We start from the raw sequence: 15,975 nt of genomic DNA, 5'->3' as shown, positions 1-15,975 counted from the left end.
TAGGATTGGTTTGCATTGTTATTGCATGGTGGATTTTAAGTCTGTGCATCTGATGGTGGAGTCTCCTCAGACAACAGTGTCTGCAAATTACCACTTGGTTATGGCAATGGCTTTGTGATTTAGAAATAACTAAGACTGTATTTCACTTTACAATGTAGTTAGTATCATGTAGTTGTTGTATAACAAGAAAAGATGGCGAAATGGCCACAGCAGTTAATTAATTTACAGTCACAAATCATTTTGAACCATCTGCTGTCTGTGCTGAGGTGTTATCTCTTTGGATTATAATAAGTCTTGTGTCAATAGTCAAGTTATTGCCTTCAAACCAAACAGTTAAAATTGTCTTGGCGTTTGCGGCGCCATAGATTTCGACAGAACTAGTCAGTAATGGCCAATGGAATGGACAGGCAAAGATTAAGTCCTTTCAGAGTATTCTGTGGCGGTTAGATTGTAGAAAGAGTCTTGTGCATTAAGTCAGTTGTGCAACAGCTTTGGGTGTAAATGATCAAACTCTGTGTTGTGCTTTCACAAACTTTATTTTAAGAATAAAATACTCCATCCATCGCAGATTTCAAACGTTGCTATTGGCTTTGAATATATTTCCAAAGAATCTGGCTCTTTAAAGGGTAAAAAAATACAAGCTGGTGCTTTCACAAGCATTCGTGAAATGGTCTGAATTGTTTTCCGTCTTCCCTCCTGCTCCTCTCTGTTCACACTGACGGCTAGGAAGTTGTGCAAACATTAGCTAGTGCTTCTTGGCCGTGTGCGTGTGTATGTGCGTGTATGTGTGTGCATGTACACTTGTGTGCGTGTGTGTAAGAGAGTGTGTGTGAGCGAGAGGAATCAGAATCGTCTCTGCCTGAATGTCTGTGCAGGCATGTGGCATATTTCGATAGGCTCCGTCTTGCTTTGCGTTCAAAGTTGCGGAGCTTGTGTTTGAATTTGAACAGCCCTAGGAGAGGTGAGCCAGAGCCAGAACCAGATTCTGACCTGAGGAGAGCTTGTGAGCAGCGGGCCCAGTCTGGTGCTTCAGGGGCCCGTCTGGTGCTTCATGGCCCCTGTTGTCACTGTGCTGCGAAAGAGCAGCCACCCCACAATCACATGGCCAATATCATTACTCTGAGTGTGTGCCTGTGTGAGGTAGTACGTGAGGGTGCATAATGTAGTATTGCTTATGCTGTGTGTGGGTGAGTGAGTGAGTGAGTAATATTGCTTGAACAATGTGTGCGTGTGTGCGTGTGTGTGTGTGTGTGTGTGTGTGTGTGTGCGCTTGCATGCGTGGCCGTGTGTGTTTGTAAGGTTGTATACGTATAGTATTGTTTATAGAGTGTATTGTTCTAACCTGTTAGCTGGTGTATAAGGCTATATAATATTGTTTATGCAGTGTATTGTTTTAGTAGGGTGAAGGTGTGTGTGTGTGTGTGTGTGTGTGTGTGTGTGTGTGTGTGTGTGTGTGTGTGTGTGTGTGTGTGTGTGTGTGTGTGTGTGTGTGTGTGTGTGTGTGTGTGTGTGTGTGTGTGTGTGTGTGTGTGATGGAATTCCTTGAAAATTCTCCAGACTCAAAACTTCACTTCAGTGACATTTCCTGCTCCTCTACCCAAACAGACGGACTTGCGTCGGACAGAGTTTTAGGCCTAAATATTTATTTTGTGACTGTGGCTGAGAGAAAAGTCCTCCATCAAACTCAGCGTTTGTCTTCTTCTTCCTGATCTTATCTGTGATTTGTGTAGAAAAGCCGTTCGTTTTTGTCACAGACGTTCATCCTGTGAGTGCCAAATTCATTATTGCTACAGTAGCCTATCAAGGCTAAGCAAGCACTCAAAAGCGGTGGCTAGGTCATTTAGTAGAAAACAGTACAGTGTGCATTAGTGAAATTGTTGGCATGTTTGTTTCAAAGAATTTAAAGAATTTCAAAAGAATGTGTCTGCTTGTCTTTCAGCACGCCAGTAGTCATTTCAGGGCTCTGAATTAATACCCACCTAACAGCCAAATGCTGTGGAAAATTCTGTTTGGCTGGTAGAAAAGAAAACTTACCAGCCACTTTGACCCATTAGAACACTAAGTGTGGGTTTGGCTTGTAAGATTAACATAACATTAACATAACATTAACATTTTGGCTAGTGATAAAAAAGGGAATTTAGAGCCCTGCACAAGTGGTGTAGAATAGATCCAACACTTTGCCTATTATGACGTGGCACTAGGGTTGCACGATATCAGAAAAAAATGTGATATAGCCTACAACACAGCATGCAATACCTCGATAACGATATCTAAACGATATTTAGAAATATAGCCGAGTGTTTTTCTTATTCTTGGTCATGGGGGGGCTTCTTGTGCATTTGTTGATTTTCAGCTAGTGATTGGACTAAACCAGGGATCCCCAAACTAACCGCACAAATAGACCAAGCGCGACATGAGCGAGGCGAAGTAATTGACTTTGTATTGAGTCGCGTGACAAAAGCGATTCTGGAGACTAGCACTAGAACTACCACGGAGGGGTCAATTGACCTTTTTACCTAAAAGCCCCACAAGGGGGTCATTTGACCCTTTGGACCCCCTGCGGACACTCCTTTTGTTGTGGAAATGTGGCTGTTAGCAGCTCACAGCTGTCACTTGAGACACAGAGTGTGTGTGTGTGTGTGTGTGTGTGTGTGTGTGGATCATTTCCAATGCCTGTTGAGTGCTGTATCTCTGCATCTTCGTTCCTTGGAGAGGAGCTTCTTTCACCACCACACATTTTTGAGGGAAGTGAAGCAGTAGTCCACATGCACTGGTATTTATCCATCTAACAATTGCCAGGCTGCATTCACATGAGTCGTTATGGTCACATGGCATGGGAGATTCACACTTTACAGTTTTTTCTTGATTGGTTTGGCTAATTTCTCGAAACTGAGATGACAAAACAACGCGGACAAATCCCCAAACCAACTTGCAATTTCCCTAAACAGAATGGCATTTTTCATTGCTTTCATCAGCTTTGTACATGTCTCAAATGTTTAGTACATCTCTGCAGATGGATATGTACAAATACCCTTCAGTTGACACATTCAGCATACATTCAGCACATTTTCCAAATAAATTGACCTTGCTTATCTAAACGAAGTAGACAATTCTCAGTCTAATGGTTGCCCTCTCCAAAACACGTCAGCATTATTTCATTGTGTAAGTCATCATATGCAAAGTGGTCTACGTAGTTCCCAAAACTGTCAAGGACATCATATTTTAAGAATTTCATTACATAGTAAATTCATGACAGTGTTCAACAGGTCAGATGGTATTGTAACTTTACTAGTTAGTAGAAAATAATTTTACAACCGTGTATACTACAGTTTCCATGTTATTTGGCTAATTTCATGACATTTTTTTCAAACGACATTCTGTTTTGAACAATTGGTAGTTGCTTTGGCATTTGTCCATGTTGTTTTGAGAAATGAGCCAAACCCATGAGAAACCTGTGATATATGGGCATTACTTTCTGTATATGATTTTACAGTAAAGAAAGTTACTGATAAATGTCCTTGGTAAATTATCTGTGTTGTCAAACTTCAATAGTTTCACTCACTTTTTCATTTTTATACATAGTCGAAATCTGTTAGCTGAACGTAGATAAAACACCTAACATTTTTGACTGGCAGTGCTTACACAATGGCAAAGGGACAATGTATTTTGAGGGTACTGATGATATATGTGGGGAAGAAATTTAGTTTTGACACATGGGTAAACTGTTTTTGTGGTGATATGAGCGAGTGATGAGGATCCATGTAGTTTATGCTGAACCATCGCAGTTTATTTTGACAGAAGGACTAAATGAATGCAAATGAGCCAAAGCAATTGAGAAGGATCTATGCCATTTTGATGGTACTGACTATTTATATGTGAGACGGTTTAGCGCTGATGCAAGAATGAGGTGTTTTGGGAGGTATATGACATTTTGCTAGTTATCTGAACTGTTGTGCAGAAGTGTAAGAATGTCTGGCCAAATGACCCAATGGTTATAGGAATGTCATCTCAGTTTCAAGAAATGAGCCAAACCAATCGAGAAAAACTGTAATTCAACCATTATCTGGTTGCAGTCATATGATTCGTCATGATCACATGGGACATTCACACGTTCGTTCATTGATGACTTATATGAAGAAAATGTGCTGACATGTTTTCAGGACAACTATTACACTGAAAAGCAACCAATTTGGGATAGATCAGCAAGGTACATTCAGTTGAAAATTCTACTAAATGTAAGCTGATTGTGTTAACTGTAGGATACTTGTACATAACCATTTGCAAGGATGTACTAAATGATTGAGACATGTACAAAAGCATTTGAAATTTGATGAAAGCAATGATAAATGCCATTCTGTTGTGAGGAACTGCAAACTTTTGGGATTTGTCCATGTTTTGAGAATGACATCTCAGTTTCAAGAAATGAGCCAAACCAATGGAGAAAAACGGTAACAAACTGTCCGCCAACTGTGCTATCTGTCTTTATTGCTGATATCTTCATGCAAGTTGCTATTTACCTGTGGTGACTGATTTTGGAGGCTGACAGCCCTTGGGAAGAAGCTGTCTGTCCCTCTGTCTTGGCTGTTAGCACTGTAAGGTGTGACCCCCTCACCCCTCACCCCACACACGGCCCCTAACAGCCTCATTACCATAACAAAATGAGTGATTAGTGTATTAGGTAAAAGCCACCGGGTCAAATGACCCCTCTCTGGTAATTCTAGGTAGGCAGAAAAATCCTGGTAGTTCTAGTGCTAGAGGCGATTCGCACGACGAGAGCGACAGTTTGAAGTTGAAATCCTTTCAACTTTCTATGACGCGGTTCGGCGACCAGCCGCGACAGCCAATGACTGTATAGACGTCAGTGACCACAGCCAATGGGAATGTTTTAATGCTTTGCCTTCTGCCTGTACGGACATACTCTAGTAGTCTCTTCAATCGCTCGTATCGCTTGCTGCTGCACTCTGTCGCTTGAATCGCATTGCGCCTGGTCTATTCGTGCGGTAAGGCCCAGGGGCCGGATACGGCCCGCCATGCACCTCACCATTTGAACTGGCCCAAAGAAGCAATCCTCACAGAAAAAAATAATGATAAAATATATATTTTTAAATATTTTATTTTGTTTATCAACAGGCCTTCCTACAGTTTAATTTTCACTAACCTAGTGTGAATCAACAGAAGTTTTTTGTCTTGATAATTTCTCATCTCACTGTAATACAAGGGTGGTTGACGTTTAAGGGCGTAATGCCAAAAAAAAAAGGTTTTTCCAATTTCTGAAAAAAATGATGGAAAAAATTGGAAAAATATAGAAAAAAATAAAGCACTTAGTGGTCCGTGGAATTTCGCCTTTTGGGAAAATGTGTTCTGCATCAACACATTGCATAGGCATGTCACACCGCAGGAAAATTAAGTCGCACCACAGGAAATTCACTGTATTATGGCAATTTTAATCCTTTTGTATACATGACTGACATCTGAGCTCATGGTAACTTGATAATGATATTGTGTTTAATCTTAATATATGTTTTCAATTATAAAAACCTTTTTTTCCCTCTATAAGAGTAGTCACACCACAGGACACCATAAAATGAACCTAAGCATTGCGTGACAGAAACATTGCAATATGAAGACATTAAGAGGTTAATAGTCACCTTAAGCTTCCACAGCACTCTCCAATAACTGAGGTACTGACTGGTTAGGAGCCAGTCTTTAAAGGGACACTGTGCAGGAAATGGTCAAAAAAGGTACTGCAACTATGCTGCTCATTGAAACCGGGCTGCCTGTTGCCAAATTTGATCTTTACATGGAAGTTTACTAAGTAATAAACAAATATTTTCTAGTGTGGTCCAAGTACAGTCATTTTTGCAGCTAAAAATGGCTATTTTTAGAATTTCAAAATGGCGGACCATGGAGAAGATCCCCTTTTTCATGTATGAAAAGTGCATTTTTTCCAGTCATAATGAATACTTAGAATTTGATGCTGGTGGTAAGTATTCATGAAAAAGATAACATTAGTGAATGGGCAGCATGAATTCTGGAAATAAACAACTAAAAATCTAACACAGTGTCCCTTTAAGACCCTTGTAGTTGGCCTTGCAGCTGCCCATTCACAAACATTGACATACATGTCACCCCACAGGACGCAAATTGTGTTACGAAATTGAACTTGTAGTTAATATTACAGTCTTCAGTTTTTTTCACATTCACATATCTTAATATAAAGTTAATATTTATGCAATCATGCCAAATGCTTCATACATTATTCAAAATGTTGTTGGTTAATTTATATATATATATTATATTCCAGGTTTCATTAATGTTAGTCACACCGCAGGATATTTGACATATAAACCTTTACATAAATCTTAGCAAAAAGTTTCTTCTCATCTAAGACTAATATGAAACATAATGTACCATATCTTCTTTATTGATATTTGTTTTTAAGAGGAAATAAACAGTTTTGTAGGTTTTTAACCAATGTTACGAAAAAACAAGGCGTCACGTCTCCCACCCACAAACAGGCCTACCATTTCTATTGTATCACTCATAAACTGTCAATCACCATATTTTTCTAACCTTTCCTTGCTATTTTTACATGGTTCTTGGAATTTAAAAGGAATACCTGTGATATTTCAAATGGAAAAAAACATGTGAAGTACTCACTTCTTTTGCAAATTATCACTTTTAATGATGAACTATTTTGTGCTAGAAATTATGGCTGTAACAGGCAGTGGCCTAGTATGCAGCCCACATGATTGATCCCAGTCCCTGATCACAGTCAGGAATGATAATGTGGCCCCCAGAGAAAAAAAGTTTGGGGACCCCTGGACTAAACAGAAATGTTTAACTTGTTAGCGATAATTTATTCATTTTCCTGATACGCGTATCACTACTCTTGGTATTGCGATATCAATACATTTTCGATATATTGTGCAGCCCTACGTGACACACAACCACCCAACACTGTGCTCAGATGGGAATGTTCTTGGCTTGCTGAATAGTGAAATGTGCACTAAGACCTTTATTAGTTTTTAATGATTCGTAATGAAACCTGCTTAGGAAACCACTGCACTGCACAACCTCAGCAAAAAGTGAAGCATGGAGTCTATCTAAAACCAGCGAGTTGATCTATACAGTAATCTTGTACCATGGGTTTTTCCCCCTTGTTTGCCATAGTTTCACATCATAGTCCATGCTTTTGGTGCATCCGACACACACAAAAAAGAGAGGCATGCTGCATAATGAGTATTTATTTTGTAACTTTTTCTTATTTATTTGTTTTCCCTCGCTTGGCTTGTGAGCATAGTTTTTTGCACTCTTTAATCTTGATCGAGAGAGACAGGGATGGAGAGGGAGACAGACACACACACACAGACAGAGTGAGAGGCATACAGAGAGAGGGAACAGACAGACAGACAGACAGAGTGAGGCATACAGAGAGAGATCAGCAGTGACATTGTTGCTCTTGGTGTTGCTGCTGGTAACTACAGTGTAACTGCTCCTACCAGTTGAGCAAGTTCCTGACCTGGCCGCTCTTTAGTAATGCTGACTTTCTCCTTCCAGTCCTGTTCCACTGCTTTACAACCACATGGCGTGCGTGCGTGCGTGCGTGCGTGCGTGCGTGTGTTTTTGCAACATGTAGCCTACCTTGCAAGCATGCAATTTTTGTGATGGTCATACAAAAATACAGTTCAATAAAGACGCTTTTGCACACCTCTGTAGTTGGGCAGGTGCGTAGGATGTTATCCCAGCGGGGTTGTCAGTCAAGTGCAAAGAAATCCTGCACACTGTCCATTCCACCAACAAACTTTAATACAACGTTTCGGTCATCCGACCTTCTTCAGTTAAAGTTACTTTAGCTGAAGAAGGTCGGATGACCGAAACGTTGTATTAAAGTTTGTTGGTGGAATGGACAGTGTGCAGGATTTCTTTGCACTTGACATACAAAAATACAAAAATACTGGTCCAGCCAGTGCCACCTACCTCAAAGGCTTACTGTACAGTGCCTCTCTAATGCTGCCAAACTACATTACATTGCAACACAAACTTGTGAAAGATGCAATATTGCATCTCTCTTACAAGCTCTTGTTGCAATCTAATGTAGTTTGCCAGCATTAGAGAGGCACTTTACAGTAAGCCTTTGAGGTAGGTGGCACTGGCTGGACCTGCTTGGCTTTGCTGTGGTGTATGTTTTGGGACGCAGCTGGTCTAACGCTGTTCATATCAACGTCTCTCATCTCGGACGCTCTCCTGGCAGCGGTGTTTGAACATACTCATCTCAACACAACAACAACAACAACAACAACAACAACAACAACAACAACAACAACAACAACAATAACTGAGAGCAGAAGCATCTGAGACTGGAGCAGACAGGGTTTAAGGAAGTGTTCTGTCTCTCTCTCTCGCTCTCTCTCTCTGTCTCTCTCTGTGTTACTCTGCTACAGGTAGCCTTAACTTTAGTTTCAGTAAGCGCTGACTGAAGTTGAAGTGCTGCTTTTTATATGACAGGCTAAGCCAACGCTGCTGGAATGCTGTTTTGAATTAGGCTGCTGCAGACGGTTGGACTTTTCTTTGCTTGCGTGCATGCGTGCCATGTGTGCGTGCGTGCGTCCTCTGGCATCAGTGTTTTTATTATATTTCCTTTGGCCTTAAAGGAGCTTTATGTTTTGCAGTGTTGTTTCAACACTTGGAGAGTCCAACTGAAGCCTCTCCTAGTTGGACTGACTCTGTAAGTTAAGTGTTGAATTATCTCTTCAAGGTTTTCTGTGTATGTTCTTTTTTTGGTGACCTTGTACACCCCCGTCCACAGACACACACACACACACACACACACACTTTTCCCCTTCAGCTGACGGCATGGGAGGCGCTGGCAGCGTAATTTGCAGCCATTGTTGGCCCCATATCTGAAGAAGCCTTTTGGTTGGTCAGCGCGAGCAGAGCAGAGCAGAGCAGAGCAGACAGTGTTGGGATTTTTCAGCTGCTTATTACGGAGCCAAGTGGGGGAGTTCCCATCCCAGACGACGTTTTCTCAGAACATCTATTTTCATTTTTACAACAGCCCATTTGGTCCGTCGTTATTACATGGTGCGAATGATTTATTCTGCAGATATCCGTCATCGCCAGCACACTTGAGGTCAACTGCTGTTGCGCCAGCAAAATGCTTAAACTGCTGCATGACATAAAGGCAACAGACTCACGGCCAAGAATTTAAAGTGTGTAACATTTATTTTATATTCTTCTATTATGTTATTGTTATATTATATCTGTCTGTGAGTTGAATTACACTTTGATGACGCTTTTATCTGAAGCACATTTATTTTAAGTATAGGGTATTGGTTGCAGTCCCTGGAGCAGTGTGACTGTTGGGTGCCTTGCTCAAGGGCACTTCAGGCATGGAAAAGAAAGGGAGTGGATGGGGGATTTGGACCTCCAATCCTCTGATCTAAAGTCCATCTCATTAGGCCATGGCTACCCTATATTGTTTCTAATGCAGCTTGGTGCATGCATGTGTGTGCGTAGTACGGTATATGCATGCTGCGTGTCTGCATTTTCAACTGAGTTAGATCTTCTGAGAAGGAAACGAGTGAGCAGACCAGATGAGGATACGCTGGCCTGTCCAGTCTCTGGACCTCGCTTCTCTGCTGTCACATACATGGCCATTCCACCATCATAAGGATTTTGTCACATTTATATGTAAGTTAACTGAGGTGATCTACTCTGCGCTCGATCCCGCCACTTATCAGTCAACACTCCAGTTCGGGCATGGGAGGCACAGCACGATATCGCTGAGCTTAAGGTCCAGACCAATAGCGCAGCGCTACTGATACTCAATTATATAAGGCTTCGGGAGGGAGGTTAACTAACGTTCTGTGAGAGTTCTACCAACTCTAATTGGCATCCATTTAGGGCTGTCCTAAACGATTATTTTTCTCCCGATTAATCTAGCAACTATTTTTTCGAATAGTCGATTAGTCCAAAAGAAAAAAAGAAAGGAACCTTTAAAATTAGGTCCCTGAGCTCACAATGAGCTTTAAATCATGACAGTAGCTTATTTACTCCGAGATAACAACGTCCAATTCATACGTGCTGGGCAATTTTAGGTTTCAACAAAGTAATAAAGCATTAGAAAAGTAAGTAAAAAAGCATTGAATTAAATGAAACGATTAGTCGACAATGAAAATTCTTGCCGACTAATTGTTATAGTCGAGTAGTTGATTAATCGTAGCAGCCCTACATCCATTACATATACCGATACCGAATGCATGTCTAACATGCCAGGACATTTTTGGCCATGTGTACTGTACATGAGACCATTGGACTGTATCCTCCCCTAGACACATGCTGCCATTTCTTCAGGTTGGGTAAATCAAAGAGAAATTTCCACTTGTCGACAATAATTTCATATTCATTAGCAGAGCATTTTGCTACAACAAATAACACTTTTACCTGAGCTCAATCAAGGTCCATTCTTTGGAGTCGCTCTAGGAACTCGGCGTGTGTTTATTACCGGCTGGGTTTGCCTTAGTTTGGAGGAGGAGGAGGAGTGGTCTCCTCTTTGGCCAATGGGGCTCTGTGTTTCCTTGCTGTGCATTGGTCTGTGGAAAACAAGGTGTGTGTGTGTGTGTGTGTGTGTGTGTGTGTGTGTGTGTGTGTGTGTGTGTGTGTGTGTGTGTGTGTGTGTGTGTGTGTGTGTGTGTGTGTGTGTGTGTGTGTGTGTGTGTGTGTGTGTGTGTGTGGTGTTGTGCTGTGTGGTTGTGCTGTGTGGGTGGGTGGTTGTGTGCGCACGCGCTCTGTGTTTCCTTGCTGTGCATTGGTCTGTGGAAAACAAGGTGTGTGGGTGTGGGTGGGTGTGTGTGCGCGCGCGCTGTGTGGGTGGGTGGGTGTGTGGTTGTGCGCGCATGCGCATCTGTAGTATATTTCTGTGTGTATGCATGTGTTTGTGTGTTTGCATGTATTTGTGTGAGGGTTCACGGAGGGGTCAGCTCCTTGTAAATAAGGCTGTGAGGCCGCTCGCCTGATGAGTTAGGGGGGGGTCCCATCTTGGCAGTCAGCCAGCCAGAGACCACTCCACTCCAATCCACCCCAGCCAAGACCAGCTCTGCTCTGAAGCCCCTCTGCACACAAAGCATCATCTGTGGGAACCCAAACGGGCTGCTGTGGTGGTGAGAGAGAGCTGTTTGACAGCAGACCCGAATGTAGTGCTCCGCACTGGTGCTCTTGCCAAACGAAAACCCCCTGGACGTAACTGAATTCCAGGTAGGAGAAAGGAACTTTGCACTGCTGCTGTCAAGTGGTGGAGGTGTTGGTGAACTTCTATGAAGTGATGGATTCCACCTGCCAGACAATATAAGTTACGTGTCTGACAAACCATCATCCTCACTGTGAATTCAGCATTCCTGGCCTGGGTAGAGCGAGAGAGTGTAGTAGAGACTCATAATGACTGCCCGATTCATGCCAGCCATGGTGGAAGGCTGGTCTGTAAATGGGTGGCCCTCCAGCTGTTTTATGCTGCATTATGCTGTTAACACGGTGCATTTTGTAAGAACAAGGTTTACTTGCACAGTATGTATGGGTTATAGGGTTAGGAGAAGGTTTTAGGTGGAATGGAGTGGAGTAGGTTGGTGGGTGGGCAGCGTTGAGTGGGGTGGGCGATGCTAGTGATGGTGATGATGATGATGATGATGATGATGAGAGACTAACGGCAGGGCTGGTAGGTAATGGTGAGAAGCTGAGAGGGTGAGGTGTGTTGTCTGAGAGGCTGAGGGATTATGGGTAACAGCAGGGATGGTGGTGATGGTAGGACCAGGGGTTTGTGTAAATGAGGACCAGATGCCTTGCTGGCTGGATGGTTGGCTGCTGTTCCATTGTACAGCAGTCTGTAGTGCACTGCTGACCCTGGGATATAGAGGAGAGTGAAAAAACGCCCCTCTCAGAGTAAAACCGCCCTCTCAGATGTCAAGGAAAAAGAGTTTAGTATCCCCCTCTAAACATATTTCATACATCTTTCAATTCTGTTTTATTCACCCTGTGATGGATCCCAGGGAGGCCTCCCTTATGGCTTTCAGGCCGACCAGAACGGAGCCGGTGTCGGTGCTCGCACCAGTTACGTTCGGCACTAAAGTGTATGTCTGCGAACCGCCAGTGTTCATACAGGGCTCTGAACTTTTTCCGCACGTGACTGTGTTACCCGGATGAACCTGCTGACGAACACGCTGTCGTCACGGTTCGCAGAGAAAAACCTAGTATTTTGTGGTTCGCATTGCGAACCAATTTTCCGGTTCGCGAACGCAAATATCTCTGGCGTGAACACGACGGTCGGTTCGCGATTAGGTGCTGGAACGGGCTCCAGCAGGGTTCTCAGTCGGCCTGAATGCGCTACCTGAGACCCTGAACCAGCCTCTATAAGATATGGACTAACTGCACGGTATAGTTGTAGTTCAGTCAGTATTTCTCAAATTGTTGACCCCAGATTAAGCTTGAGCGCTTGTACTGTGTATAGTCTATGTCAGGGGTTCCCAACCTTTTTCAACTTGGGGCCCACTTGAAATTGTCAAAAAATGTTCGGGGTACACCTCTGACCCAATTAGGAATAAAACTCAAATAAATCAACAGCAACACACACCAAAATATGATTATACTTTTTTAGAAAATAATCTCAAGGCCCACTTGGAATACCTTCAGGGCCCACCAGTGGGCCCCAGCCCATAGTTTGAGAATCACTGGTCTATGTGTATATAGTGTGTGGAATGGATAGATGTATTGGCAGTATACGTGTAGATCAGTGTTTAGTAGAGCTCCTTCAGGTCACGTAATTTACTCATTTGTACAGTATAGATAAACAAACTGCATTGCATAGTTTACTGACCAGATCCTCTTTTTTTGGGATGTTAGTAAGGTATTCAGTGTAAGTGTGAAGTTGACTGGGATTGTACTGACTGACTTCCCTTTTATCTTCTCCTCTCCTCTCCTCTCCTCTCCTCTCCTCTCCTCTCCTCTCCTCTCCTCTCCTCCAGATCACTGAAGTCCATTGAGGTCTATGGCGATGGCGCACATCCAGGGGGCCTTGAAGTCTCTGAGCAATGGCTTTGGGTTCAAGGACTCTGTGTTTGATGAAGCGTGTATGTCCCCCACCCTCATCAAGGGCTTCCACCAGAGACGCGCCTCGGACGATGGCAAGCTCCCGGACTCCTCCAAGGCCAGCAGCACAATACGGGTCTACCTACCCAATCAGCAGCGCACCGTGGTAGGTCACTAGCCTGGGAAATCCCATGCTGCTTTGCACACTCGGTCCGATCTGAAAGGCAGCATGGCAGCTGCCCTAAGCGAGGGAACCAGAGTGAGGGAACCAACTAGAGAGTGGGAAAGGGTGGAAAGGCTTGACAAATGGAAGATTGCAGTTTGTTTTAATCGATACAACTGACATGATTGGCTATGGGCTGTTTATATGCCAAATAAATGCCCCATAAATGGTTATGGGCAATCGTAAACCACACCTTTCCTACGAGAAATTGCGTAGGTAGCCTCCAGACTATCTCACTTGTGAGAGTGTCTGGTGTTAACCAGGCAAGTAAGTGATTCACACCTGATGGTAATTTCAGATATGGTCATTATTATTATAATGTGTGTTTTATAAAAGTGGACTAGGCTAGCACATTATGGGTACCTGCCCAATTCAACATAGCACTGTGGTAGGTCAATCCTGATGCTCTCGATGGACTTCAGATTATGTTGGAGGAGTGTAGGTTTGCCCAACTGTACCACAAAACTATATCTGGTGGTTTTATTCACATTTACTGACAAACAAATGCAATTTCACAGCTTGTGCAACATGTAGCAGAAAAGCTATGCCTGTTAAGATTTGTTAAATGTTTTTGTGTTCAGTTGTGTCCTATTGTGATTGTGTGTACGTATATGCATTATATGAGTCAAACTACCCCCTTGGGGACAATGAGTATTCCTTGACCTTGACCTTGACCTTTTTGACCGCTCCTCCAGGTGAACGCGCGCCCAGGCATGACCTTGCACAGCTGCCTCATCAAGGCCCTGAAGGTCAGAGGGCTTCAGCCTGAATGCTGTGCTGTCTTCAGACTCACCCCAGGCCAGAGAAGGTACACATGCTAATGATGAGTACACACACTTTTTCCACACAAAAACTTTTTGTTGTTTTTTTGTTTCAATTTCATGGCTGTGTTATGTTTCGACTTCAACAGTCTGTTGAAGTCTAAACGTTATCCAGCCATAAAATAAAATAAAAAATAAAAAAATGGATTTGAAGTGTGTGGACTCCTCACTCCGAAAATTACAGTCAGCCTTTTGTCCTGCACATTTTCCTGAGATGTTCACAATCTTCACCTTCAACACTTGCTAATGATGACTAAGGGCCAAGTTTTTAAGTTTTTTATGGTAACAGTTGTACTTGCACTGTACTTGTTGGTGTTGGTGCAAATGGGTCTTGGTGATGCAATGTTGGGATACGGCTGTTTTTGTGACCTCATGGCCATCTTAGAGAGGCCACTGCTGAGCTGTGACCATGCGTGCCACATTGCGGTAGCGTTTTGCAACAGATATAGCCCTCCTCTTGCCACCGTGTCACCACAGCATTTATTTTGACATTGTGTGTCATTTCGTTTGCTGCAAGGAGATATTTCTAAAGGCCGAATGGCATAAACAAACCTGTAGTTCAGCCAGAGCAATTTTTAGCTGTGTGAGATCCTTGTGTCTTTTCAAAACCTTTCTGAGGTCATGGCAGGTTATAACTGATCCCTCGCTCATTGAAGGCTACTAAAAGGCCGTTTGTTTTGTGCATCACATGAAGGATATGGGGGACATCACAGTGGTGAATAGAGGCAGGCTGAGTAATCGTGAATACGTAAGAATTACATATATTTTTAATTTCCAAAAGCTTTATTAATTTCTCCTCAGTACTTTCTGAAGACTTAGACCATTGACTAGATACTTGAACGTTATTTTATTCTATCCAAGTTGTTCCAAGTACAGTGTCCAACTCGAAGCCCACTTAACAAACAGAGGGCTGGAGTAGAACATGTAGTGGTTTGAAGGTGCTCGTTGGCCAAGATGTAGAACATATCAAAAAAGGGGGGAGGACGTAAGAGTGCTGTGGCATCCTCCTCCTATTTTTCAGAACTCCAAGTCTGTTGTTGTTATGTGTCCTGTGCAGCAGGAAGGCTCGTATGGACTGGAGTACAGACTCTACCTCACTCACAGGAGAGGAGCTGCTGGTGGAGGTGTTGGACCACGTACCTCTCACCACACACAACTTTGTGAGTTACACATGGACACACATACTAAGAGACAGACAGACACACACACGCACACAGACACATACACACATATACACCGTTCCCAGCCTGTGGTCACCGCTCCTCTCTGGGAAACGTGGTTGCAGCCACTTCTCACAGGTGCTGGTAGAATGATTGAGACATTCAGGGTTTAGCTGACCTGGCCCAAACTACCCACTTCACCACATGATGAACATGCACACATGCACGCTCACAAACACACCAACACACACAGGGATGGATGCACTTAGTACACACACACACTAACACACACACTCACACATGCACACACACAGGCATGCATGCATATAGTCATTTTATTTGTTGTCATTATTTTATCATTGTTGTGTTTTACAGAATTTTGAGAAGTTTTAAACACTGTCTGCAGAGGTACAGACAGTAATGCTTAGCGCTAATGGCAGGCCTGTCACATCTAGTAAACGGATTGCCGTTCATCTTGGAAAGAACATGTGCTATTGGATACATTCCTAACTGCCTGCCCTGAGTCATATTTCATGGCACATGATATTTAGAGTGCATGGAATTTTAAAGTGAGGTACTTTCGCAGATTGTGCTTTTTTGTGTTCAGTCACCCAATTTATAATAAACTCTCTTGCTCTCTGTCTCTCTGTGTATCTGTCTCTGTCTCTCTCTCTCTCTCTCTCTCTCTCTCTCT

At 43.0% G+C, this 15,975-nt stretch overlaps 1 protein-coding gene across 4 annotated transcripts in view; it reads left to right on the top strand.

Moving 5' to 3' along the window:
• Window positions 1–15,975, top strand: part of raf1b (Raf-1 proto-oncogene, serine/threonine kinase b) — a 46,286-nt gene that overhangs the window by 4,688 nt on the left and 25,623 nt on the right. For 2 of the 4 annotated variants that reach the window (XM_063216084.1, XM_063216086.1), the window contains exons 2-4: window positions 13,014–13,243; window positions 13,996–14,108; window positions 15,182–15,281. In XM_063216084.1, coding sequence (XP_063072154.1) covers window positions 13,037–13,243; window positions 13,996–14,108; window positions 15,182–15,281 — 420 coding nt within the window. In that variant the 5' untranslated portion in view covers window positions 13,014–13,036. Of the gene's footprint in view, window positions 1–13,013; window positions 13,244–13,995; window positions 14,109–15,178; window positions 15,282–15,975 lie in introns of all 4 variants that reach the window. The other 2 variants (XM_063216083.1, XM_063216085.1) reach the window with 1 other exon arrangement.

The sequence above is a fragment of the Engraulis encrasicolus genome, chromosome 14, assembly GCF_034702125.1.
Source record: "Engraulis encrasicolus isolate BLACKSEA-1 chromosome 14, IST_EnEncr_1.0, whole genome shotgun sequence".
NCBI classification, from domain to species: domain Eukaryota; kingdom Metazoa; phylum Chordata; class Actinopteri; order Clupeiformes; family Engraulidae; genus Engraulis; species Engraulis encrasicolus.
This window is presented reverse-complemented; position numbering and strand designations above follow the sequence as displayed.